The sequence below is a fragment of the Oncorhynchus mykiss genome, chromosome 2 (genome assembly GCF_057628025.1).
Source record: "Oncorhynchus mykiss isolate SJ-2025 chromosome 2, ASM5762802v1, whole genome shotgun sequence".
Classification (NCBI taxonomy): domain Eukaryota; kingdom Metazoa; phylum Chordata; class Actinopteri; order Salmoniformes; family Salmonidae; genus Oncorhynchus; species Oncorhynchus mykiss.
The window spans coordinates 14,524,944-14,552,071 of record NC_143023.1 but is presented as its reverse complement, the minus strand read 5'-3'; the positions used below and the strand labels follow the sequence as shown (position 1 = coordinate 14,552,071).

The 27,128-nt window shown below is 42.5% G+C and overlaps 2 protein-coding genes across 3 annotated transcripts in view; one reads left to right on the top strand and one right to left on the bottom strand.

The window, feature by feature from the left end:
• abcb4 (ATP-binding cassette, sub-family B (MDR/TAP), member 4) overlaps positions 1–2,409 on the top strand; it is a 35,262-nt gene extending 32,853 nt beyond the window's left edge. For both annotated transcript variants that reach the window (XM_090189793.1, XM_090189794.1), the window contains one exon: positions 208–2,409. In XM_090189793.1, coding sequence (XP_090045919.1) covers positions 208–414 — 207 coding nt within the window. In that variant the 3' untranslated portion in view covers positions 415–2,409. The remainder of the gene's footprint in view (positions 1–207) is intronic.
• LOC110534183 (peroxisomal carnitine O-octanoyltransferase) lies at positions 2,384–27,128 on the bottom strand. Its single transcript, XM_036938847.2, has 16 exons — positions 26,711–27,128; positions 16,939–17,058; positions 16,716–16,840; positions 15,006–15,187; positions 14,147–14,271; positions 12,410–12,518; positions 12,228–12,321; positions 12,012–12,137; positions 11,827–11,928; positions 11,630–11,713; positions 11,205–11,312; positions 10,880–11,010; positions 10,114–10,237; positions 9,825–9,997; positions 9,604–9,723; positions 2,384–3,688 (listed from the first exon to the last, which is right to left on the bottom strand). The coding sequence occupies exons 2-16, from the start codon at positions 17,051–17,053 to the stop codon at positions 3,568–3,570; spliced, it is 1,839 nt and encodes a 612-aa protein (XP_036794742.2). The 5' UTR covers positions 17,054–17,058; positions 26,711–27,128; the 3' UTR covers positions 2,384–3,567.

Genomic DNA, 27,128 nt, shown 5'->3' with positions numbered 1-27,128 from the left:
GAGTCATCATGTCAGGTATTCCTGGGGCATGGTCCTAGGGCTCAGGTCCTCCGAGAGAGAGAAAGAAAGAGAGAATTAGAGAGAGCATATGTGGGATGGCCAGTCCTATGTAAACTTCCAACTTCAACTGTATACCTCTATGTGGATTCATGATACAGACGTTTTAACTACTGTATGTATTTGTCTCTGTTCTCCCTCCCTCCCCAGGTGGTGCAGGAGGCCCTGGATGTGGCTCGACAGGGCAGGACGTGTATCGTGGTGGCCCACCGCCTTTCCACCATTCAGAACGCTGACCTGATCGCTGTCTTCCAGAAGGGAGTGGTGGTGGAGCAGGGCACTCATCAACAACTACTGTCCCAGAGAGGAGTATACTACTCACTGGTCACCACACAGCTGGGCCATGGCAGAAACTGAGGGAGGAGAGAAGGATGGGGGGAGAGAGAGGCTGAGGGTGCAGGGGGTTGCTGGGAGGGGCTGAGTGTGCAGGGAGGGGTTGAGGTTGCAGGGGGTTGCTGGGAGGGGCTGAGTGTGCAGGGAGGGGTTGAGGGTGCAGGGGGTTGCTGGGAGGGGATGAGTGTGCAGGGAGGGGATGAGTGTGCAGGGAGGGGTTGAGTGTGCAGGGAGGGGTTGAGGGTGCAGGGTGTTGCTGGGAGGGGCTGAGTTTGCAGGGAGGGGTTGAGGGTGCAGGGGGTTGCTGGGAGGGGCTGAGTGTGCAGGGAGGGGTGTTGAGAGTGCAGGGGGTTGCTGGGAGGGGCTGAGTGTGTAGGGAGGGGTTGAGGGTACAGGGGGATATTTTGTATATAAAAGGAAGAGGTGGTGGTGCTGTATTTCAGTTATTTATTCAAAAAGTATCACATCTGTACCATAGAGTGCTGGTGTGCCAAATGAATACATGGAACACACACATATACACACACGTCTGCGCATTACTGTAAACTGCACAGAACTAAGCCAATGAGACGCTGAAGCAGTGTGTATCCTCAACATTCAGATTATTACAATGATTTGTTCAATTGTTTTGGCTTAAAGTAAAACTCCACTCAAAAACTATATTTTGGTATTTATTTCATTAGTCCAGGTTATGTAACTTTCAATATACAGAAATCCTCCCCATATGGGGCAGCAGATAGCCTAGTGATTAGAGCATTGGACTAGTAACCAAAAAGTTGCTAGATCGAATCCCCGAGGTAAAAATCTGTCGTGCTGCCCCTGAACAAGGCAGTTAACCCACTGTTCCTAGGCCGTGACTGTAAAGGATTTGTTCTTAACTGACTTGCCTAGATAAATAAAATGATGCATTTTGCATCATATCATACGAAGCAAAATGCATCATACAGGGATGATTTCTGTATTTTGAAAGTTACATATCTTGAAAACTTGAGTGCTGACAAGCAAAACATTTGGGATCATGTCAATAATGGACTAATGAAACAAATACCAAAATGTCGTTTTTGGGAGTAGTTTTCCTTTAAAGGCCCAGTGCAGTCAAAAAACTAGATTTCCCCGTGCTTTATATATTTCCACACTATCAGGTTGGAATAACATAGTACACAAAATAACTGCACTACACTGCATTTGCACTCTGTTCATCGCTCTGCATTTAGATATATTCATACTATTCATACTGTAAAATTGTACATCCACTGTATGTCATCTGTATACCAACTTATATATTTTCACACTATGAGATAATAAAGGTGATTCTAAAATTGTGAAAATTATGATAATGCCCTTTTAGTGTAAGAGCTGTTTGAAAAGCCTGCCTGGAAATTTCTGCCTGCTTTGGTGGGATGGAGTTTTGGCCTGCCCGGTGATATCACCAGGCATACATTGGTTTATTGACCAATAAGAAAGAGTTCAAAAACTCTCTGACAATAACAGCTAGTTTTCAGTTTTCCCCACTCCGACAGTCCTAGCAAAATTCTTGCTTGAGAAATTGCTCTTCGCTAACAAGTTATTTTTATTTTTAAAATTACAATTTTAATTGAAAACAATCACAGTAAGGTACTTAATTGTTACCCAGAAATGATTTGATATTGCGATAAAAACAGCTGCATTGGACCTTTAATGTTGAGAGGAATTATTTTTTAAATGATCATGAGATGTGGCCTTCCAAACTGTCTCTGTGCTATGCTCATGCTACTGGAAGTGCCTGAGGTATTTGAAAGGACCAAAGAGTTCCTGAATGTTTTGTTTACCTTAACTGAAGGTAATATGTTGAGTGATATACACACACACACACACAGCTGAGGGTTGGGGCTCAAGCACTAACAGTATATTGATACAAACCACGTTCCTGTTTCTACGTTGCACTGAATTAACTGACCTCTGCTTGGGTATGTACTGTATGTATGCATGACTTTTTTCCTTATGTAAACAGGTATCATTAATAAAGATGTTTTATTTGAATATTTGGGCTCATGACATGATTCAATCACTTTGATTTGTCAGTTCAATCACACTAAACAACTTTCATATTCAATAAAACATTTTCCAAGTTTACATTGTCAACCAAGTCAATACTATAATTGTCCTACTGTAAAGTGGGTTACATCATTTTCACTACTTTAGGCATTAAAACAGCTTCTTTTCATTCTGTTGACTGAATCAAATGCAGCGCTCGTCTTTTATCACTTTTCTATCATTTACAACAAAAAAACATGCTGAAAATCTCAAGACTGTCTGAAAGGTATTAACACAATGCTGTGTTCGAGAGCATCAAAACCGTGATGTATCATGGGTAAATTGTGACAAGAATGTTCATTATTACAGACATCTACTACATAAAATGGCATATTGCATAGGGCAGCAGCCTATGGATCTGGCATAGGAGTGGTAGAGTTATTCAGCATCTTTTGAAGTCTAAAAAGTCTGGTCAATTAGGGAGCTATTCAATCAAAACCACTAACCAGATCTCTGGGGACAGACTAAAATAAGGACACAGCAAAAAGGCACATTAGAATTTACTTGGGTTTCTTTTCGTCTCACCCAAACACTGTTTCATTGATCATATCCAGCCAAATGCAAAATCCTCTACTGATGTGCAAAACATAAAAACAATCATTTTTCTTGCCCTGGAAACTGGAAAACAGTTTTGATTGAGTGCCTTATATAATACCCATGAGGCCTGAGGTGAGACGGTAGTCAAAGACAACATGACCCGTTTCTCTCTGTTTCTGAACCAGGGACCCTCTGCACACATTAACAACAGTCACCCACGAAGCATCGTTAACCATCGCTCCACAAAAGCCACGGCCCTTGCAGCGCAAGGGGAACCACTACTCCAAGGTCTCAAAGCAAGTGATGTCACCGATTGAAACGCTATTTAGCGCTCACCGCTAACTAAGCTAGCCGTTTCACATCCGTTACACTACATAAAATCACAGAGAATGATTCACTAAGTGCAAAATTAACTAATTTGTTGAGCTGCATTTAAACAAATAATACATTTTTATTTTTAAATGTAGAAAACAATAAATGTGCCTTTGCATTGATCTGTGCAGAACTAAACTATTATTGACGACCATCTACAAACTGTGTGTGTGTGTGTATGTGTGTGTGTGTGTGTTAGAGCTGAGCTGTGGTAGCGAGATGTAACATCTCATGTAGGGAGGTAACCAGGTTCTGGAACAGTGTCTCTGCATCTGTCTCTCGACTGGACTTCCACGCTGTACAGGAAGCCACGATCCTGAAACAGGAAGTACAAGTCAGATACTGGACACTTGTAGAGGTTTTAAAAAATCTGTCCATCATAGAGAGGACGGAACAACACAGCTGCACTTTCTAACCACTACTATTAAACTTTACCCTTGACCTCACCTTGACCCCACTAACTAGATGACACGGAAAACAGCTGGAATAGTAACTGTTATCTGACTCAGAGTGCATTGTCCAGAGTCCAGGACCTAAAGCACCAACATTTATCTAGCGGTATCTACTCAGAAGGATATCTAAACAACATCACTCTCCCTACAGTATTATGTCATTAGAAAGACAGGGGGAAGGGGAGGGTACCAAATCATTTTACATCCTCTAGTCTACCTAAAATGTAGTTTATTTTAGTAATGCACTCATGTGTTGTAGGTTGGAGCTAGGTGGTAATGTGTGTGTGTTTACTGGTCAAACTGTGGATGATGTTGCATGGGGTCAGTGTGTGTGTTTACTGGTCAAACTGTGGATGATGTTGAGTGGGGTCAGTGTGTGTGTGTGTGTGTGTTTACTGTTCAAACTGTGGATGATGCTGCGTGGGGTCAGTGTGTGTGTGTGTGTTTGTGTTTACTTGTCAAACTGTGGATGATGTTGTGTGGGGTCGGTGTGTGTGTGTGTTTACTGGTCAAATTGTGGATGTTGCTGCGTGGGGTCAGTGTGTGTGTGTTTACTTGTCAAACTGTGGATGATGTTGTGTGGGGTCGGTGTGTGTGTGTGTGTTTACTTGTCAAACTGTGGATGATGTTGTGTGGGGTCGGTGTGTGTGTGTGTGTGTGTGTTTACTGGTCAAACTGTGGATGATGTTGCGTGGGGTCAGTGTGTGTGTGTTTACTTGTCAAACTGTGGATGATGTTGTGTGGGGTCGGTGTGTGTGTGTTTACTGGTCAAACTGTGGATGATGTTGCGTGGGGTCAGTGTGTGTGTGTGTGTGTGTGTGTGTGTGTGTTTACTGGTCAAATTGTGGATGATTCTGCATGGGGTCATCTGTTGCACAGCAACTCATTGCCTTCCTGAAGACAAACAAACATAATTTTACATCCTCTAGTCTACCTAAAATGTAGTTTATTTTAGTAATGCACTCATGTGTTGTAGGTTGGAGCTAGGTGGTAATGTGTGTGTGTTTACTGGTCAAACTGTGGATGATGTTGCGTGGGGTCAGTGTGTGTGTGTGTGTGTGTGTGTGTGTTTACTGGTCAAACTGTGGATGATGTTGAGTGGGGTCAGTGTGTGTGTGTGTGTGTTTACTGTTCAAACTGTGGATGATGTTGCGTGGGGTCAGTGTGTGTGTGTGTGTTTGTGTTTACTTGTCAAACTGTGGATGATGTTGTGTGGGGTCGGTGTGTGTGTGTGTTTACTGGTCAAACTGTGGATGTTGCTGCGTGGGGTCAGTGTGTGTGTGTTTACTTGTCAAACTGTGGATGATGTTGTGTGGGGTCGGTGTGTGTGTGTGTGTTTACTTGTCAAACTGTGGATGATGTTGTGTGGGGTCGGTGTGTGTGTGTGTGTGTGTTTACTGGTCAAACTGTGGATGATGTTGCGTGGGGTCAGTGTGTGTGTGTTTACTTGTCAAACTGTGGATGATGTTGTGTGGGGTCGGTGTGTGTGTGTTTACTGGTCAAACTGTGGATGATGTTGCGTGGGGTCAGTGTGTGTGTGTGTGTTTACTGGTCAAATTGTGGATGATTCTGCATGGGGTCATCTGTTGCACAGCAACTCATTGCCTTCCTGAAGACAAACAAAGTATACAAAATGCTTCAGCCTGGTTTTAGACCCCATCATAGCACTGAGACTGCACTTGTGAAGGTGGTAAATGACCTTTTAATGGCGTCAGACCGAGGCTCTGCATCTGTCCTTGTGCTCCTAGACCTTAGTGCTGCTTTTCGTTACCATCGATCACCACATTCTTTTGGAGAGATTGGAAACCCAAATTGGTTTACACGGACAAATTCTGGCCTGGTTTAGATCTTATCTGTCGGAAAGATATCAGTTTGTCTCTGTGAATGGTTTGTCCTCTGACAAATCAACTGTAAATTTCGGTGTTCCTCAAGGTTCTGTTTTAGGACCACTATTGTTTTCACTATATATTTTACCTCTTGGGGATGTCATTCGAAAACATAATGTTAACTATCACTGCTATGCGGATGACACACAGCTGCACATTTCAATGAAATATGGTGAAGCCCCAAAATTGCCCTCGCTAGAAGCATGTGTTTCAGACATAAGGAAGTGGATGGCTGCAGACTTTCTACTTTTAAACTCGGACAAAACAGAGATGCTTGTTCTAGGTCCCAAGAAACAAAGAGATCTTCTGTTGAATCTGACAATTAATCTTGATGGTTGTACAGTCGTCTCAAATAAAACTGTGAAGGACCTCTGCGTTACTCTGGACCCTGATCTCTCTTTTGACGAACATATCAAGGCTGTTTCAAGGACAGTTTTTTTCCATTTATGTAACATTGCAAAAATCTGACATTTTCTGTCCAAAAATGATGCAAAAAAATGAATCCATGCTTTTGTTACTTCTAGACTACTGCAATGCTCTACTTTCCGGCTACCCAGATTAAGCACTAAATAAACTTCAGTTAGTGCTAAATACAGCCACTAGAATCCTGACTAGAACCAAAAAATTTGATCATATTACTCCAGTGCTAGCCTCCCTACACTGGCTTACTGTTAAGGCAAGGGCTGATTTCAAGGTTTTACTGCTAACCTACAAAGCAGTACATGGGCTTGCTCCTACCAATCTTTCCGATTTGGTCCTGCCATACATACCTACACATACGCTACGGTCACAAGACGCAGGCCTCCTAATTATCCCTAGAATTTCGAACACCTGGAGGCAGGGCTTTCTCCTATAGAGCTCAATTTTTATGGAATGGTCTCTGCCTACCCATGTGAGAGACGCAAACTCGGTCTCAACCTTTAAGTCTTTATTGAAGACTCATCTCAGTAGGTCCTATGATTGAGTGTAGTCTGGCCCAGGAGTGTGAAGGTGAACGGAAAGGCACTGGAGCAATGAACCACCCTTGCTGTCTCTGCCTGGCCGGCTCCCCTCTTTCCACTGGGAGTCTCTGCCTCTGACCCTATTACAGGGGCTGAGTCACTGGCTTACTGATGCTCTTCCATGCCGTCCCTAGGAGGGGTGCGTCACTTAAGTGGGTTGATTCACTGATGTGATCTTCCTGTCTGGGTTGCCACCCCCCCCCCCCCCCCCCCATTTGGGTTGTGCCGTGGCGGAGATCTTTGTGGGTTATACTCGGCCTTGTCTCAGGATGGTAAGTTGGTGGTTGAAGATATCCCCCTAGTGGTGTGGGGACTGTGCTTTGGCAAAGTGGGTGGGGTTATATCCTTCCTCTTTGGCCCTGTCCGGGGGTGTCATCGGATGGGGCCACAGTGTCTCCTGACCCCTCCTGTCTCAGACTCCAGTATTTATGCTGCAGTAGTTTATGTGTCGGGGGCTAGGGTCAGTCTGTTATATCTGGAGTATTTCTCCTGTCTTATCCGGTGTCCTGTGTGAATTTAAGTATGCTCTCTCTAATTCTCTCTTTCTTTCTTTCTTTCTTTCTTTCTCTCTCTCGGAGGACCTGAGCCCTAGGACCATGCCTCAGGACTACCTGGCATGATGACTCCTTGTTGTCCCCAGTCTACCTGGCCGTGCTGCTGCTCCAGTTTCAACTGTTCTGACTACTATTATTTGACCTTGCTGGCCATTTATGAACATTTGAACATCTTGGCCATGTTCTGTTATAATCTCCACCCGGCACAGCCAGAAGAGGACTGGCCACCCCTCATAGCCTAGTTCCTCTCTAGGTTTCTTCCTAGGTTTTGGCCTTTCTAGGGAGTTTTTCATAGCCACCGTGCTTCTACACCTGCATTGCTTGCTGTTTGGGGTTTTAGGCTGGATTTCTGTACAGCACTTTGATATACAGTGCCGTGCGAAAGTATTCAGCCCCCTTGAACTTTGCGACCCTTTGCCACATTTCAGGCTTCAAACATAAAGATATAAAACTGTATTTTTTTGTGAAGAATCAACAACAAGTGGGACACAATCATGAAGTGGAATGACATTTATTGGATATTTCAAACTTTTTTAACAAATCAAAAACTGAAAAATTGGGCGTGCAAAATTATTCAGCCCCCTTAAGTTAATACTTTGTAGCGCCACCTTTTGCTGCGATTACAGCTGTAAGTCGCTTGGGGTATGTCTCTATCAGTTTTGCACAACGAGAGACTGACATTTTTTCCCATTCCTCCTTGCAAAACAGCTCGAGCTCAGTGAGGGTGGATGGAGAGCATTTGTGAACAGCAGTTTTAAGTTCTTTCCACAGATTCTCGATTGGATTCAGGTCTGGACTTTGACTTGGCCATTCTAACACCTGGATATGTTTATTTTTGAACCATTCCATTGTAGATTTTGCTTTATGTTTTGGATCATTGTCTTGTTGGAAGACAAATCTCTGTCCCAGTCTCAGGTCTTTTGCAGACTCCATCAGGTTTTCTTCCAGAATGGTCCTGTATTTGGCTCCATCCATCTTCCCATCAATTTTAACAATCTTCCCTGTCCCTGCTGAAGAAAAGCAGGCCCAAACCATGATGCTGCCACCACCATGTTTGACAGTGGGGATGGTGTGTTCAGCTGTGTTGCTTTTAGGCCTAACATAACGTTTTGCATTGTTGCCAAAAAGTTCCATTTTGGTTTCATCTGACCAGAGCACCTTCTTCCACATGTTTGGTGTGTCTCCCAGGTGGCTTGTGGCAAACTTTAAACAACACTTTTTATGGATATCTTTAAGAAATGGCTTTCTTCTTGCCACTCTTCCATAAAGGCCAGATTTGTGCAATATACGACTGATTGTTGTCCTATGGACAGAGTCTCCCACCTCAGCTGTAGATCTCTGCAGTTCATCCAGAGTGATCATGGGCCTCTTGGCTGCATCTCTGATCAGTCTTCTCCTTGTATGAGCTGAAAGTTTAGAGGGACGGCCAGGTCTTGGTAGATTTGCAATGGTCTGATACTCCTTCCATTTCAATATTATCGCTTGCACAGTGCTCCTTGGGATGTTTTAAGCTTGGGAAATCTTTTTGTATCCAAATCCGGCTTTAAACTTCTTCACAACAGTATCTCGGACCTGCCTGGTGAGTTTCTTGTTCTTCATGATGCTCTCTGCGCTTTTAACGGACCTCTGAGACTATCACAGTGCAGGTGCAGTTATACGGAGACTTGATTACACACAGGTGGATTGTATTTATCATCATTAGTCATTTAGGTCAACATTGGATCATTCAGAGATCCTCACTGAACTTCTGGAGAGAGTTTGCTGCACTGAAAGTAAAGGGGCTGAATAATTTTGCACGCCCAATTTTTCAGTTTTTGATTTGTTAAAAAAGTTTGAAATATCCAATAAATGTCGTTCCACTTCATGATTGTGTCCCACTTGTTGTTGATTCTTCACAAAAATATATTTATATTTATATCTTTATGTTTGAAGCCTGAAATGTGGCAAAAGGTCGCAAAGTTCAAGGGGGCCGAATACTTTCGCAAGGCACTGTATCAGCTGATGTAAGAAGGGCTATATAAATCCGTTTAATTTTATTTGTGTGTGTGTGTTTACGGGTCAAACTGTGGATGATATTGCGTGGTGTCAGTATGTGTGTGTGCTTACTGGTCAAAGTGTGAATAATGTTGCGTGGGGTCCGTGTATGTGTGTGTGTGTGTGTGTGTGTTTTTACTGGTCAAACTGTAGATGATGTTGCGTGGGGTCAGTGTGTGTGGATGTGTGTGTGTGTGTTTACTGGTCAAGCTGTGGATGATGTTGTGTGGGGTCAGTGTGTGTTTACTGGTCAAACTGTGGATGATGTTGCGTGGGGTCAGTGTGTGGGTGTGTAATAGCCCACCTGTCGTCTCCGATGCGGTAGAAGAACCCGTAGCCATGGTGCACCATGGGAGCAACCGCTCCCAGGACTGTGGTGTAGCCAACCAGACTGGTGGACAGGGTAAAGTTACCGCCCCCGCCACTGGAGAGAGAACACACACAAATTACACACACCATAAACACACACACACACACACACACACACACACAGACACACACACACAAACAATCACAAAAACACACCTCTTGGAATACAGTGGATCAGTGAAAAGGTCTGGCATAGGAAGTCCCTCCTCCTTGGCGATCAGGTAAAGGCCCAGGAGATGTCTGTCAAAACCTTTTCCGTTCTGTGCCTCAGCCATCAGTTTGTTGTGCTTGTTGAAGGCCAGCAGCAGGGCTTTCCTCTTAGCCTCAGCCTGGGAGACATGCAGAAAGTCAGAGTGTAAGTATCCTGGTCGCCAGATTTACATGTATGGCATGACAATATATGAAGAACTAATCGTTTACTGGACACACACACTCTCACACTTACACTGGCTGCAGGGAGGAGCATGGTATGGCACCAGTTCTGTGCCTCCAGGGTACAGGGCCTCATGGTCTCAGTCCTGCCGTGGTAGAACCTTCTGGTCATCGCTGTCTCATAGCAACTACCTAACCTGGGAGGGGGGATTATCATCAATCATCAGTTAAGGAGAGAATATTGGGGAGGAAGGATGGATGAATTTGATGGATAGATGGATGGGTGGGTGGGTGGATGGATGAATGTTGGGTGGATGGATGGATTAATTGGATGGATAGTGGATGGAGGGCCAGCTCCAAGCATAAGAGACATAAGCCGTTGCTTAGGGCCCCAGGCCACCCAAACCTCACCACAAATTATTATTATTTGAGAGTTAGAATAGTAGAATACACCAGTTGCAAGGTTGAAATGTGGTTCTACACCAGCAATTTCTCTCTTGTTATGCTCTGGCAGTCAATCAATTCACCATGTCTTCTAACATTTCTTAAAATTGGTAAGTTAGCTGGCTAGACTATCTAAACTTGTAATCATGACTGAACACCGACCAGGGTGTCTAAGGGCCCTGACCTCCAGGGGGCCCCTATTGATTTTGTTAGTCACTCACTCTATCATCATTAACATGGCATAAGTCATGGCAAAATGTGTAGAATTACAAGAAATTAGCTTTAAAACTGAAAATAATGTCTCTCCACCCCATGGCCTAGCTTAGGCCCCAACGAAATCTCGCTTAGGGCCCCCAAAAGGCTAGAGCCGGCCCTGGCTGGATGGATGGTATTACCTCCCATGCTGTCTGTAATAAGCCAGTTGAAGGGCCAGTTGTATGAAGGTGTCTGGGTGGAGCTTCCTCTGTTTGATGGCTGCTTTCCCAAACGAGGTGAACGCATAACACACCACCTGCAAGTCCTGAGTCTGGAGACACACACACAGGTGTCTGTCAAACCAGATATCACACAGATTAGAGTTGTGTGTGTGTGTGGTGGGGAGAGTAAGGGCCTGTGAGGGTGTGTTTGTGATGAACACAACACCTGCGATGGTCCAATCTGACGACCAGGGAGATGCACAGAATTATGAATGTGTGTGTGTATGTGTGTGTGTGTGCTCACAGTCTCAAAGTACTGTTGCTTGGCATGTGCAACGTCACTCCTGACTCTGTCATCCACAGTGAAGACCAACTCTTCAGGAAGAGGCATAGGCCGCACCGTCTCAGAGCCCTACATAGACACACACAATACAAATTATACTGTTGCTTACTCACAGTGAAATGAACCTGTTTATTACCTGATACATGGTAGCATAATAGAGAGCCACCTTATCCTGTTGTTCTCAGGTGTGAGCTACGGCGTAAAATCTTCTAACTAGAACCAGAGTGTAGTTTTATGCTGAGCCGGCATGCTGACGCCCAGGCGCCCAGTGTCCCACACTCAGCAATACTTATGCCTCCGGTTAGGCAGGCCAGTAAGACACTCATAATTAAGGACAAACAAGATATACAGTCACTGAAAATAAGTTCAATAGAAACCGTATTTACCTTCCACCTGCCGTCTGTAGCTTTGAGCTGCTGATCCACATAGTAACCCTGAGTTACCAGCACCATGGCATCGTAGGGGGCATGCTGCAACACACACCAGCAATTACCATACATAGGAACACACTCACAACAAAACATCATTACACTACTGCTAACAGAGGAGCAATCATCTCTCTCTCTACAAAACAGTAACACACGTCACAATTGGATCCGAAGGTTCCGTCAGCGAAGGAGAGGGAGTTGTAGGACTTGTCTCCCCAGCGGATGGTGGGGTCTCCTGTCAGCGCTTCCCGGGTCACCTGGGGGCAAAGGCCAAAGGTCAGATTATACCATACTAAGGATGGTATGGATGCCTGTGGTGTGTGTATGTGTGTGTACGTACCGGTGTGTAGTTCTCTGAAGTAGCGTAGGGTTTAGCATCGTCCAGTGAGACCACAAACAGACTGCTCTGGATGGTCTCTAAGATGGTCTTATTGGCTGGATCTATACCTATCAGATACTCCCTAGCCTACAGACACAGAGAGAGCGAGAGAGAGCGAGAGAGAGCGAGGTTTAGGGCATGGTGACGTCCATTCTATACAGCCAACTTCACACACACCTTAGCCCAGAGTGTCCTCTCCTCTGAGGTGAGAGCGGCGACACCATCTCCCGCTGGCTCCCCTTCACAACACTGCTTAACATGGGTCAGCTGCCTACACACACACACACACACACACATAAATACTTGCAAACATATGCAGATACACACAAATATACCTAAATATCCACCGGCCAGAATACCTGAGCAGCTCTGGAGGGGTAAGAATGTGTCCGTCACACACTGCATCAAACGAGAAGAAACGGCCCTTACACATCACCACCACGTGGGAGGGGCATGGACCCTCGCTCTCTACAACACACACAGAAAAAACATCAATACATACAGCAATAATACATAAAGTTTGGACACACCTACTTATTCCAGGGTTTTACTTTATTTTTTACAATTTTCTACATTGTAGAATAATAGTAAAGACATCAAAACTACGTAATAACATGGAATCATACAGTAACCAAAAAAGTGTTAAACAAATCAACCTATATTTTATATTTGAGATTCTTCAAAGTAGCCACTGTCACGCCCTGACCTTAGAGAGACGTTTATTCTCTATTTTGGTTAGGTCAGGGTGTGACTAGGGTGGGTACTCTAGTTTTTTTTATTTCTATGTTGGCCTGGTATGGTTCCCAATTAGAGGCAGCTGTCTATCATTGTCTCTGATTGGGGATCATATTTAGGCAGCCTTTTCCCACCTGTTGTTTTGTGGGACCTTGATTTTGTGTAGTGCCTGTGAACACTGCATTTACTTCACGTTTCGTTTGTTCGGTATTGTTTTTGGTGAGTTTAATTTATTAAAACATGTGGAACTCTATGCATGCTGCGCCTTGGTCCAGCGATCGTGACAGCCACTCTTTGCCTTGATGGCAATTTTGCACATTCTTGGCATTCTCTCAACCAGCTTCACCTGGAATGCTTTTTAACGGTTTTTAATAAGTTCCCACATATGCTGAGCACTTGTTGGCTGCTGTTCCTTCACTCTGCGGTCCAACTGATCCCAAACCATCTCAATTGGGTTAGGTCGGGTGATTGTGGAGGCCAGGTCATCTGATGCAGCACTCCATCACTCTCCTTATTCAAATAGCCCTTATTTTGGGTCATTGTCCTGATGTGTTGGGTCATTGTCCTTTTAAAAAACAAATTATAGTCAAACCAGATGAGATGGCGTATCGATGCAGAATGCTATGGTAGCCATGCTGGTTAAGTGTGCCTTGAATTCTAAATAAATCTCTGAGTTTCACCAGCATAGCACCCCCACACAATCACACCTCCTCCTCCATGCTTCACGGTGGGAACCCCACATGCAGAAATCATCTGTTCACCTAATCTCCATGTCACAAAGACACAACGTTTGGAACCAAAAATCTCAAATCTGGCCTCATCAGACCAAAGGACAGATTTTGACCAGTTTTATGTCCATTGCTCGTGTTTCTCTGCCCAAGCAAGTCTCTTCTTCTTATTGGTGTCCTTTAGTAGTGGTTTATTTGCAGCAATTTGACCATGAAGACCTGATTCAGACAGAAACCTCTGAACAGTTGATGTTGAGATGTGTCTGTTACTTGAACTCTGTGAAGCACTTATTTGGGCTGCATTTTCTGAGGCTGGTAACTCTAATGAACTTATCCTCTGCAGCAGAGGTAACTCTGGGTCTTAATTTCCTGTGGCGGTCCTCATGAGAGCCAGTTTCATCATAGCGCTCAATGGTTTTTGTGACTGCACTTGAAGAAACGTTCAACGTTCTTGAAATTTTCCAGATTGACTGACCTTCATGTCTTAAAGTAATCAAAACACACATCCACACACACATGGAAAACACACACACACACACACACACACACCTAAATAAATAACAGAGTACTACACACAAAAACAAACCACAAACATCATATTGCATGGCGGTGTCATGGGGGGGGGACACCTACCTGTCTTAAAGTAGTTGATGATGGTATCCTTGGTGACTCCAGGAACTTTACATGTACAGAACAGCATTCTGAACTGGTCCATATCCAACACCACATTACCAGCTTTATGAGGGTCCAGCCTCTCCCTGTCGGGGACCACACAGTCAGAGAGTGTGTACTGAACGTGTGTGTTTAGGGACACACAAGGTACGTACGTATAGACTGTGCAACTAAATGCTTAGTTGCAGGTTCCTTCTCAACAATAAGAAATCAAATATAATAATATGAACATAAAGTAACTGGCTCAGTAGAATAGAATAAATATTTTAAACAACTATAATACAGGAAGAATTTATAGTTAAATAAAAACACATGTTTTGGGGAAGGGGGGGATTGGAGGGCAAGTGTTTAAATTGTGCATTATTTAGCAATCGGAAGAGTCTGGTAGCAGTAGTTGTGATGTGTGTGTAACCTTAATACATATACACAGTGTGTACAAAACATTAGGAACACCTTCCTAATATTGTGTTACATGCCCTTTTGCCCTCAGAACAGCCTCAATTCGTTGAAGCATGGACTCTACAAGGTGTCGAAAGCGTTCCACAGGGATGCTGGCCTATGTTGACTCCCTGTTCAAAAGGCACTTAAATATTTTATCTAAGCCCATTCAACCTCTGAATGACACACAGACACAATCCATGTCTCAATTATCTCAAGGTTTAAAATCATTCTTTAACCTGTCTCCTCCCCTTCATATAAACTGATTGAAGTGGATTTAACAGGTGACATCAATAAGTGATTATAGCTTTCACCAGGATTCACCTGGACAGTCTATGTCATGGAAAAAACATGTTTTGTACACTCAATGTGAGTATCTTACGTGCGAAGCAGGTCCCAGTACTGTAGAGTGTGCCACATGCTTATGCTGGTCCTCTGTAGCTGTACTCCCTCTGTAGGGGGCCAGCAGTGCTCTAGGTAGGGTGCAGGACCTCCGAAGTTCACATTCAACTGGGAGGGGTAACGCAATTCCAGATAGGCTGCATCCAACCACCACTCCTCCAACTGCAGGAAAACACACAGTATAAAGATGAAACACTTCAGGGAGACACCATAATGACTGCAGTAATTAAAACACTCAAAGATTCCCTTTCGCAGTTGCTCAGGGTCGAGCATGGTGTGTGACCAGTTCCCACATGTTCTAGCTGTGCAGTGTGTTGAGTGTAGAGATCGACTGATTAATCGGAAAGGCAGATTAATTTGGGCCTATTTCAAGTTTTCATAACAATCGGTAATCAGCATTTTTGGACACCGATTATGGCAGATTACATTACACTCCACGAGGTGATTGCGTGGCAGGCTGACTACCTGCTATGCGAGTGCAGCAAGGAGCCAAGGTAAGGTGCTAGCTAGCATTAAACGTATCTTATAAAAAAACATCAATCTTAAAGTAATTACTAGTTAACTACACATGGTTGATGATATTACTAGTTTATCCAGCTTGTCATGCGTTGCATATAATCGATGTGGTGCCTGTTCATTTATCATTGAATCACAGCCTACTTCACCAAACGGGTGATTTAACAAGCGCATTCGTGGAAAAAGCACTGTCGTTGCACCAATGTGTACCTAACCATAAACATCAACGCCTTTCTTAAAATCAATACACATGTATATATTTTTAAACCTGCATATTTAGTTAATATTGCCTGCTAACATTAATTTATTTTAACTAGGGAAATTGTGTCACTTCTCTTGCGTTCTGTGCAACAGAGTCAGGGTATATGCAGCAGTTTGGGCCGCCTGGCTCGTTGAGAACTGTGTGAAGACCATTTCTTCCTAACAAAGACAGCCAACTTCGCCAAACGGGGGATGATTTAACAAAGACGCATTTGCAAAAAAAGCACAATCGTTGCACGAATGTACCTAGCCATAAACATCAATGCCTTTCTTAAAATCAATACACAGAAGTATATATTTTTAAACCTGCATATTTAGTTAAAATAAATGAATGTTAGCAGGCAGTATTAACTAGTCAAATTGCATTGCGAAGCGCTGTTTATGACTTCAAGCCTATCAACTCCCGAGATTTGGCTGGCAATACTAAAGTACCTATTAGAATATCCAATAGTCAAAAGGTATATGAAATACAAATGGTATAGAGAGAAATAGTCCTATAATAACTACAACCTAAAACTTCTTACCTAGGAATATTGAAGTCTCATGTTAAAAGGAACCACCAGCTTTCATATGTTCTCATGTTCTGAGCAAGGAACTTAAACGTTAGCTTTTTTACATAGCACATATTGCACTTTTTCTTTCTTCTCCAACACTTTGTTTTTACATTATTTAATTAAACCAAATGAAACATGTTTCATTATTTATTTGAGACTAAATAGATTTTATTGATGTTAAATATTAAGTTAAAATAAAAGTGTTCATCGTTCATTCATATTGTTGTAATTGTCATTATTACAAATATATATATATAAAAAATCGGCCGATTAATCGGTATCGGGTTTTTTGGTCCTCCAATAATCGGTATCGGCATTGAAAAATCATAATCGGTCGACCTCTAGTTGAGTGTGTGTACCCAGTTCCTGCGTGTCCTGGCTCTCTGCAGTAGTTTTTGGTGCAGGTCTTTGCCGATGCCCTCTCCAAACCTCTTCACTACGGCTGCAGTCACCTGGTACTCCTCCTCTGTAGCAAACGGCCGCACTGGAAAATACACACAGACATTTCAGTAACTAGACACATTTTTATCCAGGGTCCATGCTAACGGAGCTTCTCTGTCTCACATGCAGCTGGCATCTCACCTGCATCCAGGTACTTGGCGAGGCTCCCCTCTAGAGACGGTACAGGGAGAGGAGGCAGGCTATGCTGGTACTGGAACGTCCGCTCAGTGGGGAACTCTGACACCTGGTTGGTCATGTCACCTACAGCACCAAAACACATGGTTAGCCATGTTGTCACCTACAATACCAAAACACCTAGTTAGCCATGTTGTCACCTACTATACCAAAACACCTGGTTAGCCATGTTGTAACCTACAATAGCAAAACACCTGGTTAGCCATGTTGTCACCTACAATACCAAAACACCTAGTTAGCCATGTTGTCACCTACTATACCAAAACACCTGGTTAGCCATGTTGTAACCTACAATAGCAAAACACCTGGTTAGCCATGTTGTAACCTACAATACCAAAACACCTGGTTAGCCATGTTGTAACCTACAATAGCAAAACACCTGGTTAGCCATGTTGTCACCTACTATACCAAAACACCTAGTTAGCCATGTTGTAACCTACAATACCAAAACACCTAGTTAGCCATGTTGTCACCTACAATACCAAAACACCTAGTTAGCCATGTTGTCACCTACAGCACCAAAACACCTAGTTAGCCATGTTGTAACCTACAATACCAAAACACCTAGTTAGCCATGTTGTAACCTACAGCACCAAAACACCTAGTTAGCCATGTTGTCACCTACTATACCAAAACACCTAGTTAGCCATGTTGTCACCTACTATACCAAAACACCTAGTTAGCCATGTTGTCACCTACTATACCAAAACACCTAGTTAGCCATGTTGTCACCTACTATACCAAAACACCTAGTTAGCCATGTTGTCACCTACTATACCAAAACACCTAGTTAGCCATGTTGTCACCTACTATACCAAAACACCTGGTTAGCCATGTTGTAACCTACAATAGCAAAACACCTGGTTAGCCATGTTGTAACCTACAATACCAAAACACCTAGTTAGCCATGTTGTAACCTACAGCACCAAAACACCTAGTTAGCCATGTTGTAACCTACAATACCAAAACACCTGGTTAGCCTTGTTGTCACCTACAATACCAAAACACCTAGTTAGCCATGTTGTAACCTACAGCACCAAAACACCTAGTTAGCCATGTTGTAACCTACAATACCAAAACACCTGGTTAGCCATGTTGTAACCTACAATACCAAAACACCTAGTTAGCCATGTTGTCACCTACTATACCAAAACACCTAGTTAGCCATGTTGTAACCTACAATACCAAAACACCTAGTTAGCCATGTTGTCACCTACAATACCAAAACACCTGGTTAGCCTTGTTGTCACCTACAATACCAAAACACCTGGTTAGCCATGTTGTAACCTACAATACCAAAACACCTGGTTAGCCTTGTTGTCACCTACAGCACCAAAACACCTGGTTAGCCTTGTTGTAACCTACAATACCAAAACACCTAGTTAGCCATGTTGTAACCTACAATACCAAAACACCTGGTTAGCCATGTTGTAACCTACAATACCAAAACACCTGGTTAGCCTTGTTGTCACCTACAATACCAAAACACCTGGTTAGCCATGTTGTAACCTACAATACCAAAACACCTGGTTAGCCTTGTTGTAACCTACAATACCAAAACACCTAGTTAGCCATGTTGTAACCTACAATACCAAAACACCTGGTTAGCCATGTTGTAACCTACAATACCAAAACACCTGGTTAGCCTTGTTGTCACCTACAATACCAAAACACCTGGTTAGCCATGTTGTAACCTACAATACCAAAACACCTGGTTAGCCTTGTTGTCACCTACAGCACCAAAACACCTAGTTAGCCATGTTGTCACCTACTATACCAAAACACCTGGTTAGCCATGTTGTAACCTACAATAGCAAAACACCTGGTTAGCCATGTTGTCACCTACAATACCAAAACACCTAGTTAGCCATGTTGTCACCTACTATACCAAAACACCTGGTTAGCCATGTTGTAACCTACAATAGCAAAACACCTGGTTAGCCATGTTGTAACCTACAATACCAAAACACCTGGTTAGCCATGTTGTAACCTACAATAGCAAAACACCTGGTTAGCCATGTTGTCACCTACTATACCAAAACACCTAGTTAGCCATGTTGTAACCTACAATACCAAAACACCTAGTTAGCCATGTTGTCACCTACAATACCAAAACACCTAGTTAGCCATGTTGTCACCTACAGCACCAAAACACCTAGTTAGCCATGTTGTAACCTACAATACCAAAACACCTAGTTAGCCATGTTGTAACCTACAGCACCAAAACACCTAGTTAGCCATGTTGTCACCTACTATACCAAAACACCTAGTTAGCCATGTTGTCACCTACTATACCAAAACACCTAGTTAGCCATGTTGTCACCTACTATACCAAAACACCTAGTTAGCCATGTTGTCACCTACTATACCAAAACACCTGGTTAGCCATGTTGTAACCTACAATAGCAAAACACCTGGTTAGCCATGTTGTAACCTACAATACCAAAACACCTAGTTAGCCATGTTGTCACCTACAGCACCAAAACACCTAGTTAGCCATGTTGTAACCTACAATACCAAAACACCTAGTTAGCCATGTTGTAACCTACAGCACCAAAACACCTAGTTAGCCATGTTGTAACCTACAATACCAAAACACCTGGTTAGCCTTGTTGTCACCTACAATACCAAAACACCTAGTTAGCCATGTTGTAACCTACAGCACCAAAACACCTAGTTAGCCATGTTGTAACCTACAATACCAAAACACCTGGTTAGCCATGTTGTAACCTACAATACCAAAACACCTAGTTAGCCATGTTGTAACCTACAATACCAAAACACCTGGTTAGCCATGTTGTAACCTACAATACCAAAACACCTGGTTAGCCTTGTTGTCACCTACAATACCAAAACACCTGGTTAGCCATGTTGTAACCTACAATACCAAAACACCTGGTTAGCCTTGTTGTCACCTACAGCACCAAAACACCTGGTTAGCCTTGTTGTAACCTACAATACCAAAACACCTAGTTAGCCATGTTGTAACCTACAATACCAAAACACCTGGTTAGCCATGTTGTAACCTACAATACCAAAACACCTGGTTAGCCTTGTTGTCACCTACAATACCAAAACACCTGGTTAGCCATGTTGTAACCTACAGCACCAAAACACCTAGTTAGCCTTGTTGTCACCTACAGCACCAAAACACCTAGTTAGCCATGTTGTAACCTACAATAGCAAAACACCTGGTTAGCCATGTTGTAACCTACAATACCAAAACACCTGGTTAGCCATGTTGTCACCTACAATACCAAAACACCTAGTTAGCCATGTTGTAACCTACAATACCAAAACACATGGTTAGCCATGTTGTCACCTACAATACCAAAACACCTAGTTAGCCATGTTGTAACCTACAATACCAAAACACCTGGTTAGCCATGTTGTAACCTACAATACCAAAACACCTGGTTAGCCATGTTGTAACCTACAAAACCAAAACACCTGGTTAGCCATGTTGTAACCTACAAAACCAAAACACCTGGTTAGCCATGTTGTAACCTACAATAGAAAAACACCTGGTTAGCCATGTTGTAACCTACAATACCAAAACACCTGGTTAGCCATGTTGTAACCTACAATAGAAAAACACCTGGTTAGCCATGTTGTAACCTACAATAGCAAAACACCTGGTTAGCCATGTTGTAACCTACAATACCAAAACACCTAGTTAGCCATGTTGTCACCTACAGCACCAAAACACCTAGTTAGCCATGTTGTCACCTACAGCACCAAAACACCTAGTTAGCCATGTTGTAACCTACAATACCAAAACACCTAGTTAGCCATGTTGTCACCTACAGCACCAAAACACCTAGTTAGCCATGTTGTCACCTACAGCACCAAAACACCTAGTTAGCCATGTTGTAACCTACAATACCAAAACACCTAGTTAGCCATGTTGTCACCTACAGCACCAAAACACCTAGTTAGCCATGTTGTAACCTACAGCACCAAAACACCTAGTTAGCCATGTTGTAACCTACAATACCAAAACACCTAGTTAGCCATGTTGTCACCTACAGCACCAAAACACCTAGTTAGCCATGTTGTAACCTACAATACCAAAACACCTAGTTAGCCATGTTGTCACCTACAATACCAAAACACCTAGTTAGCCATGTTGTCACCTACAACACTGTAAAATACATTTCCAGGTGAACAAAAGAGGAGAGCAGTCGCAGATGAAGACAATTTAGAATCTATCCGGTTTATTACAAGTTGCAACAGGGAGACACCACCCAGCATAGAAAATGTCTAACTGGCAGAGAAAATGTCTAACTGGCATCTTGGAGACAGTCCTTTAATGTCTTAATCAGACAGCACCAAATGTTCTGTAAACAGCAGCCTGAGAGGCTTGTAGGAAGTCAAAACAAAAAGGCAATGACTTTGTCAGCTGCTACTGAATCACAGTGTCCACAGGATGTCATCAATACCATACAACAGTGAAATATCAGCGTGTCCTCCAGTCTGGCATTATACACTATTGACAAATAGGAGAATAATTCATCTTTTTTTATGATTCATTTTAATTTAGCCTTTATTTAACTAGGCAAGTCCATTAAGAACAAATGATTATTTACAATGACGGCCTACCAAAAGACAAAAGGCCTCCTGCGGGGACCGGGGATAAAACAATTAAAATAATAATAATTCAGCATCATGTCTATTGACCATCAACCAGCACATTGAGTGCTGAAAATCCAATATGCTAACCATTGTGTAGATTACTCTAAACTAAATATTAACTTCAGTCATCCTAGATTTCCCCATTACAAGCACCTGGTTGGTCATGTTGTCATCTACAGCACCAAAAAAACCTGTTTAGCTATGTTGTCCTCTACAGCACCAAAAAAACTTGTTTAGCCATGTTGTCACCTACACCACCAAAACACCTGGTTAGCCATGTTGTCCCCTACAGCACCAAAACACCTGGTTAGCCATGTTGTCCCCTATAGCACCCAAAAACCTGGTTAGCCATGTTGTCACCTACACCACCAAAACACCTGGCTAGCAATGTTGTCCCCTACAGCACCAAAACACCTGGTTAGCCATGTTGTCACCTACACCACCAAAACACCTGGTTAGCCATGTTGTCCCCTATAGCACCCAAAAACCTGGTTAGCCATGTTGTCACCTACACCACCAAGACACCTGGTTAGCCATGTTGTCACCTACACCACCAAGACACCTGGTTAGCCATGTTGTCACCTACACCACCAAAACACTTGGTTAGCCATGTTGTAACCTACATTACCAAAACACCCGGTTAGCCATAGACCTACTGTCCCCTAGCCTGGTAGACTCTAGGAATCCAAGTGTGGACTGGACAATCCTGCACTTTCATCTAACTTTTAGATTTAAAAAATGTATATCTTGGATCTTGGACCATGCTAACTGTACGGGAGAGTGGAGTAAGTTGAGACATTTTTCAAGGGAAATATAGTATTCTTTCTAAAAAAAGATATATTTCAGGATGTTTTGTATCCCTGGAAATAATCAGAATTAATGTAAACAGTTTTGAAAACATAGCTAGTCACACAAGAAGTGGTCTCTTGGCACCACACACCATGGGGTAAGTTGAGCTGCAGGACAGGGTGAATTAAATAAAGCGCCTTCAAATTTCTGTACTGAATGAAGTAACACCACTACCTTTTAAAACCATGTCCATCTTTATTTTCTAAACGCATCTTTTTTTTAAAGCTTTTAATTACTTTAAGCACATTTTTAAGCTGCAAAATGTAACTTTTTGGGCAACCTAAACAAATGTAATGTGAGTTATGTCATTCTCATTCAAAGCAAGTCTAAGAAGCAGTAGACATGTTCTATGTGAGCTATTTCTATGCTTCCCATTCTTAAGTTTAGTTGTTGCGTCTTTTACCTTCGGTTTTGTACACCAGCTTCAAACAGCTGAAAATACAATATTTTGGTTATTGAAAATATTTCACAGTGGTTTAGATGGTACATTGATTCTCTATACCCGACACACTCAATTCTGGACCTTGAAGCCAGTTCGCTGCATTTTTTCATTGCAAGATGGCGCCGACAGATGGTCGTCTCGCTTCGAGTCCTTAGGAAACTATGCAGTATTTTTATTTTTTTTATGTATTACAAGCATTTCGCTACACTCGCATTAACATCTGCATGTGACCAATAAAATTTGATTTGATCAAGGACTGATTTATGTAATACATGTATCACTAGCCACTTTAAACTATGCCACTTTATGTTTATATACCCTACATTACTCATCTCATATGTATATGTATAAGGTAGTAGTTGTGGAATTGTTAGGTTAGATTACTCGTTGGTTATTACTGCATTGTCGGAACTAGAAGCACAAGAATTTCACTACATTCGCATTAACATCTGCTAACCATGTGTATGTGACAAATATCATTTGATTTGATTTGATTTAGCCCTGGGACATCAGGTGGGTGCAATTCATTATCAGGTAGAACAGAAAACCAGTAGGCTCCAGATCTTGTAGGGTAAGAGTTGAATACCACTGCTCTACACACTGAGTACTCAAAACATTAGGAACACCTTCTTAATATTGAGTTGCACCCCATATTTGCCCTCAGAAGAGCCTCGCTTCATTGGGGAATGGACTCCACAAGGTGTCGAAAGCATTCAACAGAGATGCTGGCCTATGTTGACTCCAATGCTTTGTCAAGTTGACTGGACGTGCTTTGGGTAGTGGACCACTCTTGATACAGACGGGAAACTGTTGAGCGTTAAAAACCCAGCAGCGTTGCAGTCCTTTTTTGTATATTTTTTTATTTGACCCTATTTTTCGATATTGTCTCAAAGCTGCAACTTTCCAACAGGCTCGGGAGAGGCGAAGGTGGAGTCATGCGTTCTCCAAAACATCACCTGCCTAACATCACTCCTTAACCAATGTGTCGGGGCAAACACTGTTCAACTGGCAACCGGTGTCGGCCCGCAGACACCCGGCCCACCACAAGGAGTCGCTAGAGCGCGATGAGACAAGTAAAGCCCCACCGGCCAAACCCTGCCCTGACCCAGACGACACTGGGGCAAATTGTGCACCGTCCTATGGGACTCCCGGCCACGGCCGGTTGTGGCACAGCCCAGGAATGAACTCGGGTCTGTAGTAACGCCTCAGAGTGCTGCGCCACTTGGGAAGCCCTAGTGTTGCAGTTCTTGACACACTCAAACCGGTGCGCCTGGCATCTACTACCATACCCCATTCAAAGGCCATTAAATATTTTGTCTTTATTATTCGTTACAATATTTTGTTGAGGTTTAGGGTTTAGTGAATGATTTGTCCCAAATACAATTTTTAGTTTTTTTAATATTTAGGACTAACTTATTCCTCGCCACCCATTCTGAAACTAAGTGCAGCTCTTTGTTAAGTGTTGCAGTCATTTCAGTCACTGTAGTAGCTGACATGTATAAGGGAAAGAGGGATACCTAGTCAGTTGTACAACTGGATGCACACAACTGAAATGTGTCTTCCGCATTTAACCCAACCCCTCTGAATCTGAGATGCGCAGGGGGCTGCCTTAAATCAACATCCGGGGAACAGTGATTTGCTGCTGCTTTTCTCAGGGGCAGAATGACAGATTTTTACCTTGTCAGCTCGGGGATTCAATCCAGCAACCTTCCGGTTACTGGCCCAACACTCTAACCACTAGGCTAACTGCCATAGTGTTCAGTCATCCGCATACATAGACACACTGGCATGTCGTTGGTAAAGATTGAAAAAAAGTAAGGGGCCTAGACAGCTGCCCTGGAGAATCCCTGATTCTACCTGGATTATGTTGGAGGACTACACCCTCAGCGTTCGGTTATCCACATTACAGCAGGGGGTGTAAAGCCATAACACATACATTTTTCCAGAAGCAGACTATGATCATTAATGTCAAAAGCCACACTAAAGTCTAACAAAACAGTCCCCACAAACGTTTTATCATACATGTATCACAGCCAATCATCAGTCATGTGCTGTGTTTCCCAATAAGCATGCTAAAAGTCTGTTGTCAATTTGTTTACTGTAAAATAGTCTTGTATCTGGTCAAACACTGTAAAAAAAAGCCTGTCCCTTTAAGAACTCAGTGATGACATTACAGCTATCACAAGCTGGCATTACCAAGTGCAGCTGGCAACCTACTGCTGTGAACACAAATCTCAGTTTTGGACATTATTTTCTTTCTGGACAATTTATTCATCACTGTGCGTGAAAACCAAAACTGTAAGTAATGTATATGTTTTCGCCTTGTTTTACTGACGAAGTTGTCAATAGTTAAATAATATTTTTGTAATTATTACAGCATTATGGGTCTCGTTTTTATGCTAGCTATCTAACATTCTTAGCTACATTTTGTTAGCTGGTTAGTCTGATGTTGCTAGCCACTTGTATTTTTGTTTCAGTCATTGGTTTAGTATAACAGATGAGAGCTGGATATCTTGTTTGTTATTGCTAAATTAATGTACATTATCTTAGTATTGATGCCATTGTATTCATATTTATTATTTCCAGATCACATCTTGTATAGGATAAATGGACAATTAATTGGATAATTCCAGCTGAGTGACTTAGCACAGAATTGCAAACATTGTTAATCTCCAATCAACATCAAAGAACCCTACACTGAGGAACTGTCTTTCTTACCGTTTCTCTAATAAGAGTACAATCTCCATAACACTAACCTACATCAATCAATGTATACATTCCAGAGGCATCAACCTCTAATTCGAAAACAAAAAAATCTCAAAGTGTACTAAGGGTTGGTAACAGGCTGATTGGTCAGCTATTTTGACCCAGTAAAGGGGGCTTTATTATTTTTGGGAAACAGAATGATTTTTGCTTTGTGGAATTCAAAATGCTTGACTGCGTTTGTTGTTGGCATGTCATGCCTAAGTTTGCTAATATTGCCAATGAAAAAAAGTATTAAAGTAGTTGGCAATATCAGAGGGTTCATCTGATTCAATGAATGATGAATGCAGAGTTTGCATTTTTATAGAACAATCGTTAAATTATTTACTTTGATTTAGATACAAGCATCATGAAACCTCCCCAAAAATGTATGACTTGATGAAATTCCAGTTTTTTGGACCTAATGTTAACTTCCTTACAACTTTTTCCATATTTGGTCAAATTATAAATGTTTATGGTTTCCTACCTACCCCTTTGGATCAATGTACCCCAATCTCCCCTAATACAGTACAGTCAATATCTACAAAGATAGTTGTAGAATTTGTAGCTTGGCAATTCCATTGTAACGGAATTACTCTGAGACTCAGGTTTTTCACTTTAAAATGTATGCCAAACAAAACCCATTGATTTCAAAGTTTAACAAACCATACAACCAAATCGGAGTATCAGAGTAATTCCACATAAACATGTAATTGCCCAGTTAGCTAGACTCGCAGGCCAGATGCAACTTTTATTATTGGAGATCAAATTCCATCTTTTCCAAGGCGGAGCAGCCTTGTACCAATCGCATTAATAAGCACGTGTATAGCACAATTGCTCAGCAATTGATTACCATATAAATCCTGGATAGATAACCATATGATGAAACATAGCTAGCAAGTCAGTCCTACTTACTGCAGAAACAAGTGCACTAGCTAGCTATAAAATAGTTGGCCCCTTGCATTGTTTTCACGCCACGAATGTAGGTCCGTTTCAGTTTGCAGTCCGATCGAAGCAGCTTAATCCCACAAACATGACAAGCAAACTCACCTTAGAATTGTGTGATATTCTGCGAATTCCGATATGTGAAAAGTTGTTTTCGCTCGTCCATTCAAAATAAAAATAATGTTGCGGCTATTTTTTAGACTAGACTGTAGAGGAAGGCGCTTGCGGTAGTTTGTGTCGTTGCTCCGCTCGTGGGGTATGCAGCACTTCTCATCACCTTTCACCCAGTAAGTGGTCATGGCTAGAAAGGCTACAGCTTTTGTCAAAAATGTATTTATTTTGTCATTTTATCTAACTCTGACCTTTTTCCAAATCTGAACCTAATTATCCTAACGTGCTACGTTAATAATCCTAATATGCTGTGTAAATTCTCCTAACCTGCTACGCAAAGTCAAATTTGACAAAAGCTGTATCCCATCTAGTCAACCCCAGTTAGCGGGCTGCCAACACCCGGAAGAGTGTA